Below are 16,328 nucleotides of genomic sequence, written 5' to 3'. Positions count from 1 at the left end.
TCTCCCAAGTAGCTGGGACTACATGCCCACACCACCATGCCTGGCTAATGTTTTGGTATTTTTTTAGAGATAGGGTTTCACCGTGTTGCCCAAGCTGGTCTCAAACTCCTGGGCTCAGGTGATCTGCCTGCCTTGGCCTCCCAAAGTGCTGGGATCTCACTTTCAAACTTAATACAAATCTGCAGTAATCAAGACAGTGGAGTTCTGGCATAAGGATAGACATATAGATCAACAGAATAGAATTGAGAGGCCAAAAATAAACCCTAACATATACAGTTCAATTTTTTTTTTTTTTTTTTTTTAGATGGAGTCTTGCTCTGTCACCCAGGCTGGAGTGCAGTCATGTGATCTCAGCTCACTGCAAGCTTCACCTCCCAGGTTCACGCCATTCTCCTGACTCAGCCTCCCGAGTAATTGGGACTCCAGGTGCCCACCACCATGCCTGGCATTTTTTTTTTTTTTTTTGTATTTTTAGTAGAGATGGGGTATCACCATGTTAGCCAGGGTGGTCTCAATCTCCTGATCTTGTGATCTGCCTGCCTCGGCCTCCCAAAGTGCTGGGATAACAGGCGTGAGATACCACACCTGGCCCAGTTAATCAATTTTTAACAAGGTGTCAGATGATTCATTAGGGGAAAAACAGTATTTTCAACAAATGGTGCTGGAACAACTAGATCCACCAGCAAAATAATAAATTTGGACCCCTACCTCACACCACATACAAAACTCAAAATGGATTAAAGTCCTAAATAGAAAAGCTAAAGTCATAAAACTTTTAGAAGAAAACATAGGTATAAATTTTGGGTTAGGCAGTGGTTCTTAGATATGACACAAATTACAAGCAATTAGTTAAAAAATAGTGATAATTTACTCTGACCTATTGTAAAGAAAAGCAATAATTTCAAAGCTACTGCCAGATCTTTTGTGTCACTGAAAAGTATCCACCAGCAGTAGACGGTCCCATTGTCCATGTTGTTTCAAATGCTCTAGCTTGCATAGTCTGAAATCCAGAGAATGAATAATAGGAAAACTGATTCTCTCAGCATAATCCTGTACAGTCCCATTGTTTTTTGTTTGTTTGTTTTTTGAGACGGAGTCTCACTCTGTTGCCCAGGCTGGAGTGCAGTAGCACAATCTCAGTTCACTGCAACCTCCACCTCCTGGCTTCAAGCAATTCTCCTGCCTCACCTTCCCAAGTAGCTGGGATTACAGGCACATGCCACCATGCCCAGCTAATTTTTTTTTGTAGTTTTAGTAGAGATGGGGTTTCACCATTCTGGCCAGGCTGGTCTCGAACTCTGACCTCTTCATCCACCCGCCTTGGCCTCCCGAAGTGCTGGGATTAAAGGCGTGAGCTACCACGCCTGGCCCATTCTGTTAAGAGTAGGAAAATCTGTGTAGATTTATCTGTGCTTAGGAAAATGTTTGTCTTCCCTTACCTGAATCTGCATTGTCCCAGCACTGAGAAATGTTTGTCCTTGGAAAGTGTGTGTGTGCTTGGTTCAGTAAGTTACCAGAAAACTATAAAAAGAATTAAGATGAACATTTTCTTTGCATACTGTTGTAGAGACTTGAGGGACCTAGACTTGAGGTGCAAATGGGACATTTTTCCTGAACCTGCCCAGCAAGTTATACTTAAAAACTCTGCTCTCTGAATGCTCAGGGAGACTGATTTGAGTAATAATAAAACTCCAGTCTCCCACACAGCTGGCTCTGCGTGAATTACTTTCTCTATTGCAATTTCCCTGCCTAGATGAATCGGCTCTTTCTAGGCAGCGGGCAAGGTGAACCCCTTGGGTGGTTATATTAGGACTTAATAAATTATTAAGAACCCTAGAGAGCCATTTTTTAAAATGGATTATGTCTATCAATACAGTATTACAAATTAAAATCAATAAAAATATAAATTTATTGAAAATAATCTATGTTTACATAAATAATGTCATTTCATGAATACAGCTATATTTTCTTTTTTTTTTTTTTTTTGAGACAGTCTTGCTCTGTCGCTCAGGTTGGAGTGCAGTGGTGCAATCTCAGCTCACTGCAACCTCCACCTCTTGAGTTCAAGCAATTCTCCTGCCTCAGCCTCCTGAGTAGCTGGCATCACAGGCACGTGCCACCACGCCTATCTAATTTTTGTATTTTTAGTAGAGATGGGGTTTTACCATGTTGGTCAGGCTGGTCTCAAACTCCTGACCTTGTGATCTGCCTACCTGGGCCTCCCAAAGTAGTGGGATTACAGAAGTCAGCCACTGCACCTGGCCTATAGCTGTATTTTCAAAAACAAAAGATTAGTGAGAAGAATGGCATTGTTTTAGATTGTTGTAAATCTCTTTTACACCTGGCTTAATAGAAGACTGTTGAGGTTTTTTTAATTTAATTTTTTATTTCCATAGGGTTTTAGGAAACATGGTATTTGGTTACATGAATAAGTTCTTTAGTGGTGATTTGTGAGATTTTGGTGCAACCATCACCAAGTAGTATACACTGAACCCAATTTGTAGTCTTTTTATCCCTCACCCCCTACCACCCTTTCCCTGAGTCCCCATAGTCCATTGGGTCATTCGCATCCTCATAGCTTAGCTCCCACTTATGAGTGAGAACATACGATGTTTTGTTTTCCATTCCTGAGTTACTTCACTTAGAATAATAGTCTTCAATCCCATCCAGGTTGCTGAAAATGCCATTAATTCATTCCTTTTTGTGACTGCGTATCATTCCATTCTATATATATATCACAGTTTCTTTCTTTTTTTTTGATATAGAGTTTTGCTCTTGTTGCCCAGGCTGGAGTACAGTGACGTGATCTCAGCTCACTGCAACCTTTGCCTCCCGGGTTCAAGCGATTCTCCTGCCTCAGCCTCCTGAGTAGCTGGGATGAAAGGTGCCCACCACCATGCCCAGCTAATATTTTGTATTTTTAGTAGAGACGAGGTTTCATCATGTTGGCCAGGCTGGTCTTGAACTCCTGACCTCGGGTGATCCACTCCCCTCAGCCCCCCAAAGTGCAGGGATTACAGGTGTGAACCACCGTGTCCGTCCGGAAGGATGCAACTTTTAAGACGGTAGAATTATATGATCTGATGACTGATTAGATGAAGCATGGAGGAGGGCAACAGTGTGCACAGTGATGCCTTTTTTTTTTCCTTTTTGAGACGGAGTCTTGCTCTGTCGCCCAGGCTGGAGTGCAGTGGCGCAATCTGGGCTCACTGCAAGCTCCGCCTCCCGGGTTCACGCCATTCTCCTGCCTCAGCCTCCTGAGTAGCTGGGACTACTACACGCCCAGGCTGGAGTGCAGTGGCGCAATCTGGGCTCACTGCAAGCTCCGCCTCCCGGGTTCACGCCATTCTCCTGCCTCAGCCTCCTGAGTAGCTGGGACTACTACAGGCGCCCGCCACCGCGCCCGGCTAATTTTTTTGTATTTTTAGTAGAGAGGGGGTTTCACCGTGGTCTCGATCTCCTGACCTCGTGATCCGCCCGCCTGGGCCTCCCAAAGTGCTGGGATTACAGGCGTGAGCCACCGCGCCCAGCCACAGCGATGCCTTTTAATCACAGGCATTATAGGAGGGACAGGTTGGTAGGAGGAGACAACGGGTTTAGTTTTGGATTTACTGACCGGAGATGAGTGTTAGCTCTCTAGGTAGAGGTGTTCCGCAGGCAACTAGTGTTGCGGGATAAATCATAGACGGAAGAGACCGAGCAGAGTTCAGGAGAGCCTTTATTATTAAGGTGATCACCGGCTCAGTCGGACTAGGGTCCACAAAGTCTGAGCCCCGAATAAAGGGATCAATCACCTTTTAAGCAGTTTGTGGCGGGAGTTACGTGCTGCAGGAAGTGTACTTGCAGAAGCAAGAACAAAGGCAGTTACTGTTTTACATTTGTTACACCTTACATCCTTGGGAATACCTGCTTTTGTAACGCTTAACAGTTTTGTGACTTTACAGCAGCGCTAGGGAGGGAAGCAAGAACTCGCTGTGCCTCAAGGAATGTGAAACGATGGAACACAGATATGACTCTCCGTGCATAGAGGAGAAATAAGCAGTTAATGTTCTCTCTTAACCCAGGCTTCGGGGGGTGGGGGTGGGGGGGTGATATATTACATTCTACCTCAAGGGAAAGGATATACTTCTTGATTAATATACAATTCATTAATTTTCCTTTCACTGGCTATTCCTAATCATTCCCCCAGGGCCTTGCAGTTTTGTCTCATTCGCTGCTCTATCCCGTAGCTGAGCACAAAACCTAGTTCTTAACATTGATTAAATAAATCTGGTCAGGTGCTCCCGTGGGTGATTCTGGAAGGAGTTAAATTTGGTAGTCATGGGAGACGCTTCTGTGAAGCCATAGGAGCGAAGGTTGTGACGGCAGGACAGAACTCAGCTTCAGAATCTTTCTGGCCGCTAAACCTTCAGAGTAAGTGCCGTCCTTGGGGAATGCTGCCTCAAATGGCTCGCGACGTCCTACAGCATCTACATTTATTTTGGAAAATCTGTTTCCGTAAAACCTAGCATACTTAATCACCAACTTTTGTTAACTTTATGGTGGCATATTAATACCTGTCAGGTTGATTTTAGTAGGAGTGGGACGGGGCTGACCTCACCGTCCCACCCTTCGGTATAAGGCCGGTGTCTTCACGATCTCGCTTTTCACAACCCCAGCCCCTGAGGGCTTATTTGGAGCTGTCGGAGTCCCCAGGACGTGGCCCCGGAGCAGGGTGAGGTGCCACAGTTCGAGGTGTCACAGTTCCCCGCGCCCGGACAGGGGGCGGTGCTCACGCCACAGGCCCGGCTGACGCGATGTAGGCCGAGATCACCTCAGGCGCTCGCGGTGCAATCACAGAGAGCGCCGTAGCCGGTCGAACTCGCCCTGAGATCCCTCCGCTCAGTGCCTTCAACGCCGTGTCCTGGTGCGCCGCACCCGGGCATACAAAAACGGGTCGCCCGCGATTCTCAGGGATTGATCGCCTCTTCAGCTAAGTTCTCTTCCGTTCCCGTACCACTGTGCCACAGGCGCAGCCCGCTTCCTCAGGTCCCCTATCCCGCGCAAGAAGACCACGGCTTCACAGAGCGTTATTTAAGGGGCGTGGCCAGCGGAACATCCCGCCCCATTCTGTGACGCACGAGGTGGCGCGCGTGGGACCCGAGGGGTGGGGCTGGGTTTAGTAGGAAACCTGGGGGCCGGGGCCGCCTTGGACGACCATTTGCCAGCTTCTCTCGCTCCGTCCATTAGGAGGAGCGGTGGCGACCTCGGCCTTCAGTGTCTTCGGCAGAGTGAAATGGCGGCGGCGGCCGGGATGTTGCTGGGCTTGCTGCAGGCGGGTGGGTCGGTGCTGGGCCAGGCGATGGAGAAGGTGACAGGCGGCAACCTTCTGTCCATGCTGCTGATCGCCTGCGCCTTCACCCTCAGCTTGGTCTACCTGTTCCGTCTCGCAGCCGGCCACCTGGTCCAGCTGCCCGCAGGGGCGGTACGTACATTCTTTAGGGTCCGAGTGGGGCGCGCGCCGCAGCTGAGGCGGCCGAAGGGCTGGCGTGGGCGGCTTCGTGGCCCCTACTGGCTCAGTGCTCTGGCTGGAAGGCACCTGGGGGCGACTGCAGCCATGCTTGGCGTGGCTGTGGTGGCAGGCGCGCTGGTGGCTGGAGTAGTGGCTGCGGCGGCGGCACTGCTGCTGGTGGCGCCGGCTGTGGCGCCCGCCGTTACCTTGTGATGGGAGGCGTTGCTGGCCTCCCCGGCTGTGTATCTGATCCTGGACGGGGTCGTGGTTGCGGCATTTGTGGTTGTAGCGGTGGCTGTACTGACCGCGGCAGTGGTGCTCCTAGTGGCGGTGGCTGGATTGGCGGCTGTGGGTTTGAACGACCCTGTGGTCGTTGGGGCCCTTGGTGGGGGTCTTGATGGCGATGCTGTTGGCAGCTGGCCCGTCATCCTGGAGGCTGCCCTGTGTGGTTCAGGGTTTTTTGGGCTGTAGTAGTGCCCCATATTAAGGAGGATGTGTAGAGTGTGATAGTGGGAGTGACTGGAGTATGGTAAGGGCCTTCCTCCGATGCTAATAATATAACAGTTTCTCGGCCAGACGCGGTGGCTCATGCCTGCAATCCCAGCACTTTGGGAGGCCGAGGCGGGTGCATCGGGTGGATCACCTGAGGTCAGGAGTTCCAGACGAGCCAGGCCAATATGGTGAAACACTATCTCTACTAAAATGCAAAAAACAAAACAAAACAAAAATTAGCTGAATGTGGTGGCGCACGCCTGTGGTCCCAGCTGCCTGGGAAGCTGAGGCCCGAGAATCGCCTGAACCCAGGAGGCGGAGGTTGCAGTAAGCCGAGATCGCGCCACTGGACTCCAGCATTGGCGATAGCGTGAAACTCCGTCTCAGAAAAAAAAAAAATCATTTTCTCCAATTTAACAGCTTTATTAACCTAGCTTTCAACCTCCTAAATGTTATTTGATGGATGCACCCTTTACAGTCAGCAATAAGTAGTAGCTTTTGAAAACTATCCTTTTACTGACAATGCAATGTACAAACTTTTGGCCAAGTAGCTTTTAAAATAATTTTTGTTTGAACCATACCAGGCATAAGACAGAGATATTTATTTATTTATTTATTTATTTCCTACACATGGGATTTTTAAGGAAGTGATATTTGTCTCTGGGAAGACAAAGTTACTTTTACTGTTTAAAGATAGTTCTGTTAGCTGAGGAGTACTGTGACGTTGTGGGGCTCCTTTCTGTTTGAGACCACCAGAGAATTGAGGAGTATTACCTTTTTTCAGTATTGTAAGTTTGATTTTCGGGATACTTAATGTTGTAATCTGCAGGTCTCATTTTGTGGCATCTAAAGAACCTTTTATGAAGAATGCTAGAGTTCTTGCTAGAGCTGATCTACTCTCTAAAATCAGTGACTCTAGTTCACTTGCAGTGAGAGAAGCTGAGATGGATTGTTTACTGAGAAATAAATGTAGCTTCTTAAACATTTCCCTTTCTATACCACAAGTTACTGTTTGTTTTTTTTGATACCTTCTTTAAGCAAGTATCTGGGACTAAAATTGTGAGTAGTAGAAGAAGTAAGTAGTGAAGAAATAATATAGTGGGCCCTCTGGGGACACGAATTCCACATTTGGGAATTCAACCAAGTGTAGATCTAAAATACTTGGGGGAAAAACCCCAATACAAAATAACACAACAATAAAAAATAATACAAATTAAAAAACACAGTTTAACAACTATTTACATAGCTGTTACATTGTATAGGGTATTGTAAATAATATAGAAATGGTTTAAGGTATATGAGAGGATGTGCATAGGTTATATGCAAATACCTTGCCATTTTATATAAGGGACTTGAGGATCCCTGGATACAAATCTGTGAGGGGGTCCTGGAACCAGTTCCCCACAAATGGCAAAGGACAACTGTAGTTTGACCTTTTTGGTTTTTTGCTATTAATGGTTAGAAAAGTTGCCTGGAGACACCAATAATAAATGGCCATTTTCTGGACAGTGTCCATCATTTAAAGTTACAGTGCCTTAGTGTTTATCTAGTCGTTTATTTTACACCTTGTTTTGAGTTTCTGTTCATTTCTACAATAGCTACTCTCTTAAGGTATTTGCGATTTGGCTGTTCTCAAGTTACTTCTGATGCTTCCTTTTTTTTTTGGAAACTTTTTTTTAAAACTCTTAATAGCTATTTCGTTTAATAGTTTGGTCATGAAATGAAACTGGATTTCTCTCTTGAAATGAAGCGAGAACTGAATTTATTATTTTTTCTCTTGTAGAAAAGTCCTCCATACATTTTCTCCCCGATTCCATTCCTTGGGCATGCCATAGCATTTGGGAAAAGTCCAGTTGAATTTCTAGAAAATGCATATGAGAAGGTAAGTCTTCCAAATAATTAGAGGGGAAAAAAAAACCAAACAAAAACTAGAGAAGTGCTTTTTAAACTTTTTTTTTTAAAAAGTGGCAGAACATTTAAAAACATTGTAATTGTATATGTATCTTCAGTATGGGAAACAAAATGGAAACTGCTCTGGTTTAAGAGATGGTGTCTTACAGGTACCTATGGTTTTAGCTTTTCCCATGTCCTGGGGTCATCTTTGAGACACCACTGAGGAACCCTGTAGTTCTGGCAACTATGGTTTAAAAGCCACTGTTCTGAGTTTTCTATTCACTTATTGTTGTTAAAATTGATATTAATTAACCCTCATTTTTCTTTACCATGCATCTGTGGGATTTTCTAACCTGTTCTATACATCTTCTATGATTTCACTGTCCACTTGGATGACTCACATGACAGCGTAGCTACTCAATTCTTTGCCTGTCTTCTCTCTAATGAGCTTTCCTGTGCCAGTTAAGCCATTTACTTCACCGTCTCACTTTGGACTTCTCACTCTTAACTGTTTCACCTTCACAGTATTAATTTAGATATCCTATTCTTAGACCATACCTTCTCCTGGTTTGCTTGTGCAACTCCTTAAATTATAACTATTCTTTGACCTCGTTGGATCTTGCATTCCATTTACTTTCTCCTGATCCATCAGCCTTCATTCTTCACTTCCCTTTTTCCACTTTGGGTCCATGGCATGTCGTTTCCATTACACTCTTGCCAATACTATACTTTAAATTTCCTAAACCCTGCATCTTTTCATTGTGTTCAGCTGGCAGAAGTCACCCTCGGAGGCAGCCAGTTATTGTCTCCCTCAGCACCAGATTAGTTTCTTCTTGATTTTATGATTGCCTACCTTAATGATATTTGAACACTGCTCCACAGTCCTATTATGTTCTTGTGATTGGGCCTACTTTTCTGCTTATTACAATGACTAATTCAAACCTTCACTTTTCTAAACTTCTGAATCTTTCTACCTCTCCATTAAAGCAGATGATTTTTTCTCCTGTTTAGGAGACAATGATTAAAAACATTGATTTAGGAGACAATGATTAAAAACCATTTAAAGGAAACTTCCTCATTTTCTCAATTTCAAATATGCAAACCTACTTGTATTTATATAGTAATCCTATTCTCTTTTCTTCCTATCACAGTAATAATTATAAAACACTTACTTTATGCCAGTACTTAGTGCTTTACAAAGATCATCTCACTGAAGCTGCACAGAAACCCTTTCAGGTATATTTGTTTTATAGATGACGAAACTGAGAAGCAGAAAGGATATATAATTTCTTCTTGGATTCACTGCTAGACAGTGGCCAGCCAGGATTTACACATGGTCTGATTTCTGAGCCTATACTTTTATTAACGATAACAGTAGTGGAAAACAAGTCATTAAGGTGCTAAGTAAGCCAAGGTACTCTTCTCTGCCCTGTATATAAAATTTGTATATAATTTTATATACAAATATATACAAGTATATAAAATTTGACAGCAGCTCTGTGAAGAACTGCTATTATTATTATTACCGTTGTATAGGTGAGAGAAACTAAACACAGAGATATTAAGTTCTCTGACTACAGGACCAAAGTCATACAGCAAATAGGTGGAGGAGCTGGGATTTGAACACAGACAGTCTGGTTCACTGTGTTCTACCACTTTGATTTTATTACAACTATATTTTGCCTCTTATTGGAGGCTGAACTCTCCATCCCTCTTTTGTCTTAGGAACTTTTTACTTTTATTTGTTTTCTCAGTGTATTGTTGACTTCTCTTTCAACGGCATCTTTCCTTTTTCTCTGAAAAATTCTTGTCACCCATTTAAAAACTTCCTTAAAATGGCTTGTGAGGCTCTGTGAGGTCTAGCACTGCCTTGTGCTCAACTCTCATCTTCTCCTTTCTCTTTCTCTTACCTTTAGGGCCTTTGTGTATGTTTAGCTACCAAACTAACTCCTCATTCTTCTGGTCTGAACCCAGTTGTCTTTTCCTCTGTTAGGTCTCCCTTTTTTAGATTCTCTCATCACAGAGTTGCTTTCCTTTCTGAATACTTGTCACATTTGCAGTTTTACGTTTGTTAATGTGATTATTTGATTAATTTGTATTTTTTCCAATAGACTAAGCTTGGTGAGTTGGGGACAGTATTTTTGTTCATGATTATACCCCCAGAGTCTAGTCTTCAATAATAATCAGAAAACTGCAAGGGGAAGCATTTAACATCTAACCAAATTAATATAAAATAAAAAAATGAAGTCATTTAGTATAGGTGAGATAGTGCTAAAATAGATAAATAAACTTTTAGTGTCTTCACATAGCAGGTACTATAGAAAAGGTCAAAATCTTTGGTTAGTCTTGTAAAATTTGTTTTTAAACAAAGGAAAAGAAAAGTCTGTATTTTCAGAGGTGTTCATCACAGAATTAGCTGTAATAACTAAAGAAAACCCTGATGTCCAATAATTAAAGAATAGTCAGTAAATTAACATTGTGATATTTATATAGACAATAGAAAATATTGTCAATATAAACTGAAAAAAGCATAATTAACAGTTATATTTGTACTACATTTGCAACTAAATGAACATAATTATAAATTTGGACAAAGACAGGAATGAGGAGTATGGCAAGATGAAAAGAATTGCTTTAAGGTTTATATATGTTTTTATTTTTTCAATAATGCATTGTTTTGTGATTTTAAAGTTATTGTCTTAGTGTTGCATGTTTTTTGTAACATCACCATGTGTACTTTTCTCTTTTTAGTATGGACCTGTATTTAGTTTTACCATGGTAGGCAAGACATTTACTTACCTTCTGGGGAGTGATGCTGCTGCACTGCTTTTTAATAGTAAAAATGAAGACCTGAATGCAGAAGATGTCTACAGTCGCCTGACAACACCTGTGTTTGGGAAGGGAGTTGCATACGATGTGCCTAATCCAGTAGGTGACACTGTTATACCATGAACAAAGACAAATCTATACTTCAGTAGTTATAGCTAATAGTGAGACATTATACATTTAAAATGTAGAAATAGCCAGGCATGGTGGCTTATGTCTGTAATCCCAGCACTTTGGGAGGCCGAGGTGGGTGGATCACTTGAGGTCAGGAGTTCGAGACCAGCCTGGTCAACATGGCGAAACCCCGTCTCTACTAAAAATACAAAAATTAGCTGGGGCTGGTGGTGCATACCTGTAATCCCAGCTACTTGGGAGGCTGAGGCATGAGAATCGCTTGAACTTGGGAGGTGGAGGTTGTAGTGAGCTGTGCAGTGAGATCACACCACTGCACTTTAGCCTTGGCAACAGAGTAAGACTCTGTCTGAAAAACAAAAAAACACACCTACCTACCCACCCACCCATCCACCCCCACACACACACACACCCATCCACCGACAAAGAAACCAACCAAACAAAAATATAATACAATGTAGAACTGGTTTATTTACTTGGTTCAAAAGTCTGAAGAAGGGCCGGGCGCGGTGGCTCAAGCCTGTAATCCCAGCACTTTGGGAGGCCGAGACGGGCGGATCACGAGGTCGGGAGATCGAGACCATCCTGGCTAACACGGTGAAACCCCGTCTCTACTAAAAATACAAAAAAACTAGCCGGGCGAGGTGGCGGGCGCCTGTAGTCCCAGCTACTCGGGAGGCTGAGGCAGGAGAATGGCGTGAACCCGGGAGGCGGAGCTTGCAGTGAGCTGAGATCCGGCCACTGCACTCCAGCCTGGGCGACAGAGCGAGACTCCGTCTCAAAAAAAAAAAAAAAGTCTGAAGAATCGTGAGAAGAAAGGCCATGGATAACTGATAAGTAATGGGTATTTTGTTTTATAGTTGCTGTCATGGCTAAACAATATTAAAGGGCTTCCTGTATAAATAATGGAATCAGTGATAACTTAGCATATTGGGATTTAATATGAAAGGGTTATAAGACAATCCTGTTATTTCATCAAAAGGACTTCCTACCTACCCATTCCTGCCTGAAATTCTAACATAAGAGCTGTTTAGAGATTACTGACTTTAGAAGTCCTCTTTTAATGCAACTACTTCAGGTGTGGGGTACATCTATGTGTATGTTTTACCCTCAAAAGCCAAATATGAAATTGTTTTAAGTTGATATAGAACACAAATCAGACAATTGGCCCCAAAGCTTGGTGTGGGCTCTGGCTGTGAATGTAACACACATTAGCCAGTATCCTACTATAGCAGTTAAGAGTTAACATTAAATCTTGTTTGTAGTGATGGGGAATGAGGGAATGAATGGTTCTCCTTGAGCCCAAAAAAGAGGGCCCTGGAAAATCCCTCTGCTCAGATATTCATTTAGACTCCATTCATTTAGAGTCATATATATTTATTCTTTTAGACTATTAAAATGTAAATGCCCAAAGTGTTAAAACCACTAGTTGTGTTAGTGTTACATAGGTATAATAACCTAAATGGATTTTGTGATAAAACAAAAATGTGTTTTAGTGCTGTATCCCCTTTTTGAATTTTTTTGAAGGTTTTCTTGGAGCAGAAGAAAATGTTAAAAAGTGGCCTTAACATTGCCCACTTTAAACAGCATGTTTCTATAATTGAAAAAGAAACAAAGGAATACTTTCAGAGTTGGGGAGAAAGTGGAGAAAAAAGTAAGCAAAATGTTTTTTGTTTATCTTCACATTTCTACTTCTCTGTGAATAGAAAAGTAGAGTATATATATGTGTAGTGTATAAAAAACAAATTACAGTGTATGTAAAACTACCTTGGATTTATGGGAGGGATATGTAATGATTACCATGAAGTTGTAACTGAGAATCCAGCTTTTATACTGGGCTGCAGTTAAGTATTGCCTTCAGAGGCAATTGCTGTGCCCATAGTAGGAAGCAACATCTGCCCACAGGGCGGCAGGACCCAGGGCAGCAGGTCACTACATTCTGGGTCTGGCCTTTGCCAGAATCTTCTGGAAGAGGTCCAGAATCTTTGTTTTTGGTGTACTTAAGTTGATATGATATATATTCTAATCATATAAGAAATTGATGTATAAATTAGAATGCCAGTGTAATAATGCATGTGAGACTTATAATTACAGCAGCAAGAAATCCAGAATATTTACTGATATTCTCTTTATTGACAAATATAATTGGAAAGCCAAATGATCATTGAAAGTTCATTTAGTGAATGTGGAATTAACAGGAAATTAATTGGATAATTTTTGTGAGTTGAATGTCATCAAATTATGCTTGTTTGGTGCATTTGTCTCCAGTGTTGGGATATACTAATTGGTGATTATAGTTTTCTTTTGTATATGACTAGCAATTCTATTTTAGTCCTGATCTTCCTACTTTTAACCTGGGAAATAATCTGATCTTTGGCTACTGTTCCTTGGGAAGTAACTTATTATTGTCATATGCACTATAAATAACATTTTTCTGCTTTTGTTATTGTGACCTGAAAGTCAAATAACCACATTTATTCTTTTTATGATGAAGTGCTCATGAGTGAGGTTTTGAGATGTGTTTCTGGGATCTGTTTTGGCTGTTCAGAGGGACAGGGTACTTCCTATTGTTTGGTTTATTGCCCCTCTTTATAAGTTGTACATAGTCACATGTCTGTCTACAGACTTTTTTTTGATGATATCAATAGGATCTTGTTTGTTATTGAGCTCTGTTTTTATTCTCAATTTTCTTTCACTTTTTGGAAATAGTAATGAGAATAATCTTTTTTTCTCCCTAGATGTGTTTGAAGCTCTTTCTGAGCTCATAATTTTAACAGCTAGCCATTGTTTGCATGGAAAGGAAATCAGAAGTCAACTCAATGAAAAGGTGGCACAACTGTATGCAGATTTGGATGGAGGTTTCAGCCATGCAGCCTGGCTATTACCAGGTTGGCTGCCTTTGCCTAGTTTCAGGTATGGATAAAGATACTACACTTGGTTATTTAACTTTGTATAATTATTGTAGTGTTGGTATGCTTTGCCTTAACAAAGATAAAAATTAAACAAGAAAAACATACAAAATGGGTAAGATTATGAGCCCCCTGTCTTCTATAAGAATTCAAGACAAGTTTTCTTTATATAGTGAGCTCATTTAAAGTAAGTTTCAGTTTATTACAAAGGTGACTTATTGTCTGTCTAGTCTAATATTTTATTTATGTTTTTGTTTTTGAGATGGGGTCTTGCTCTGTTGCCCTGGCTGTAGTGCAGTGGTATGATCTCGGCTCACTGCAGTCTCTGCCTCCTCTGTTCAAGCGATTCTCCTGCCTCATCCTCCCGAGGAGCTGGGACCACAGGCATGCGCCACCATGCCCAACTGATTTTTGTATTTTTAGTAGAGACAGGGTTTCATCATGTTGGCCAGGCTGGTTTCGAACTCCTGACCTCAGGTGATCCATCTGCCTCAGCCTCCCGAAGTGTTGGGATTATAAGCATGAGCCCCTGAGCCCAGCCTAGTTTAAAACCTGCTTACCTCACATATTCCTTATCCTCAGGAAAGTCTCTGAACTATACCTAAAAGTGATACAGCCCTTCTCTAAGCACTTGTTTGACATCTTTGGTGGCTTTTTATTTTATTGTGAAGTTTCTTTGTTTTGAATATTTGTGCCTTTATTTAATTTTCTGTTTCTTAAGGACAGGGACTGCCTCTGATATAAAGAAATATTGCTTTTAGGACGTGATCTATAGCTTAGTGCTTAGTGTTTTGCGTATTAGTAGGCTTTCTATACTTTTGTTGATTCATTTGTGTTTAGGTGTTTAGGTGACAGATGGGAGGAGATAGATTGCTAGTCCCTTTTCCTTCTATTTCTGTCCCCTATATCCAGTTACAGATTAGAAGAGGGGTGGGAGTAAAAGGAAGAGCCAGGAGAGATTCTCTAAAGTTCTCTGGAACTCATCATACCTTATAATTGCAAGTAGCTTTGCAGTTTCAAAATGTTTTAATATATATTATATTAGAACACCCAGCACAGCCCTGGGCCCATAGTGGGTTCTCCATAAATGTGCATTTCTTTTTTTTTTTTTTTTTTTGAGATGGAGTCTCACTCTGTTGTCCAGGCTGGAGTGCAGTGGTGCTATCTCGGCTCACTGCAAGCTCCACCTCCTGGGTTCATGCCATTCTCCTGGCTCAGCTTCCCGAGTATCTGGGACTACAGGTGCCCGCCACCACACCTGGCTAATTTTTTTGTATTATTAATAGAGACGGGGTTTCACTGTGTTGGCCAGGATGGTCTCGATCTCCTGACCTCATGATCTGCCTGCCTCGGCCTCCCAAAGTGCTGGGATTACAGGCATGAGCCACAGTGCCTGGCCCATAAATGTGCATTTCTACCTGCCTGTTTCTACCTGCTGTGTCTCTTGGATGAAGTCAGAGCTTGTTATATTAAGCCCTTTACATTCTGGCCCAGTCTTTCTTTCTTTTACTCATATCGACTAATTTAACCAGATTATTCTATTCACCTTCTTAAACAGGCCTATGTTTTCCTGGTTTGACTGTATTCATATGGTTAAGCTCTAACCTCTTCTGTACACATGGTCTCAGTCGATTCTCAATAACAGAATAACAGTCTTGTAAATGAAACAGTGTAGGAGTTTTTATTAGAAGGCTTGATTTAAGAGGGGACTTGGGAGTCAGATTGCCTAGTTTAAAATTCAAGCTCCAATGTTTGCTTTCTGTGTGATCTTATGCAGCTAGCTATAACTTGAGGTTAATGTATGTACCTCACAGGAAGATAAAAGTGAGTAATTCATGTAAAATACTTAACATGATACCTGCTACATAATGAACATATTATTTAAAGGTAAAATTTAGGAGTTCAAGTTTGTTTTCTGAATCTGCTAGTATTTTCACCCCCTACAAAAAACTGTTGTATTAGAAAGTGAAAAGTAGAATCAGATTCCATAGAAGAACCAGAGTGACTCTCCTACTTTGACTTGATTTGGTATTAAAATTGGAATTTTATGTTAATTTAAGAGTATTCTACTTTCTGTTGAACTGGAAAATACTCCTAAAGGAATTTCTTCCTTGTTTAAGCCTTTAGTTTGAACATAGGTAATATGTTAAGAATCTGAGATATATATGTTAAATAAAGCACAGTTCTTGCCCTTAGGGACTATGGACATTTTTAACAATGTAAGATTTTCATGACTTCCAATATGTTCCTGGTTCTGATTTTTTTGTCAATTATTTTAGAGTCATTAAAGTTGGTTAAATAAGGTGCTTTATGCTAGGTCCTGGTTTTCAAAATGAATTTGATCCTAGAAGGTTATTTCTTTATTTAAAAAAAATCATCTTTATCTTTTAATTACAGACGCAGGGACAGAGCTCATCGGGAAATCAAGGATATTTTCTATAAGGCAATCCAGAAACGCAGACAGTCTCAAGAAAAAATTGATGACATTCTGCAAACTTTACTAGATGCTACATACAAGTAAGTGCTATTCAGATAACATATTAAGCTGAAGCAGGAAATTACACATTAAAACACAATTAAGTAAT

At 41.7% G+C, this 16,328-nt stretch overlaps 1 protein-coding gene across 2 annotated transcripts in view; it reads left to right on the top strand.

Annotated features, from left to right (window-relative positions):
- Positions 1-3,938: 3,938 nt before the first annotated feature.
- Positions 3,939-16,328, top strand: part of LOC104654375 (lanosterol 14-alpha demethylase) — a 47,113-nt gene continuing 34,723 nt past the window's right edge. For both annotated transcript variants that reach the window (XM_010353536.2, XM_010353535.2), the window contains exons 1-6: positions 3,939-5,464; positions 7,767-7,865; positions 10,628-10,804; positions 12,362-12,488; positions 13,573-13,747; positions 16,141-16,260. In XM_010353536.2, the coding sequence (XP_010351838.1) occupies positions 5,276-5,464; positions 7,767-7,865; positions 10,628-10,804; positions 12,362-12,488; positions 13,573-13,747; positions 16,141-16,260 (887 nt within the window). In that variant the 5' untranslated portion in view covers positions 3,939-5,275. The remainder of the gene's footprint in view (positions 5,465-7,766; positions 7,866-10,627; positions 10,805-12,361; positions 12,489-13,572; positions 13,748-16,140; positions 16,261-16,328) is intronic.

This window comes from Rhinopithecus roxellana, chromosome 6 (assembly GCF_007565055.1).
Source record: "Rhinopithecus roxellana isolate Shanxi Qingling chromosome 6, ASM756505v1, whole genome shotgun sequence".
In the NCBI taxonomy this organism is placed as follows: Eukaryota; Metazoa; Chordata; class Mammalia; order Primates; family Cercopithecidae; genus Rhinopithecus; species Rhinopithecus roxellana.
The sequence above is the reverse complement of the archived record's forward strand: the minus strand, read 5'-3'. Positions and strand labels throughout refer to the sequence as shown.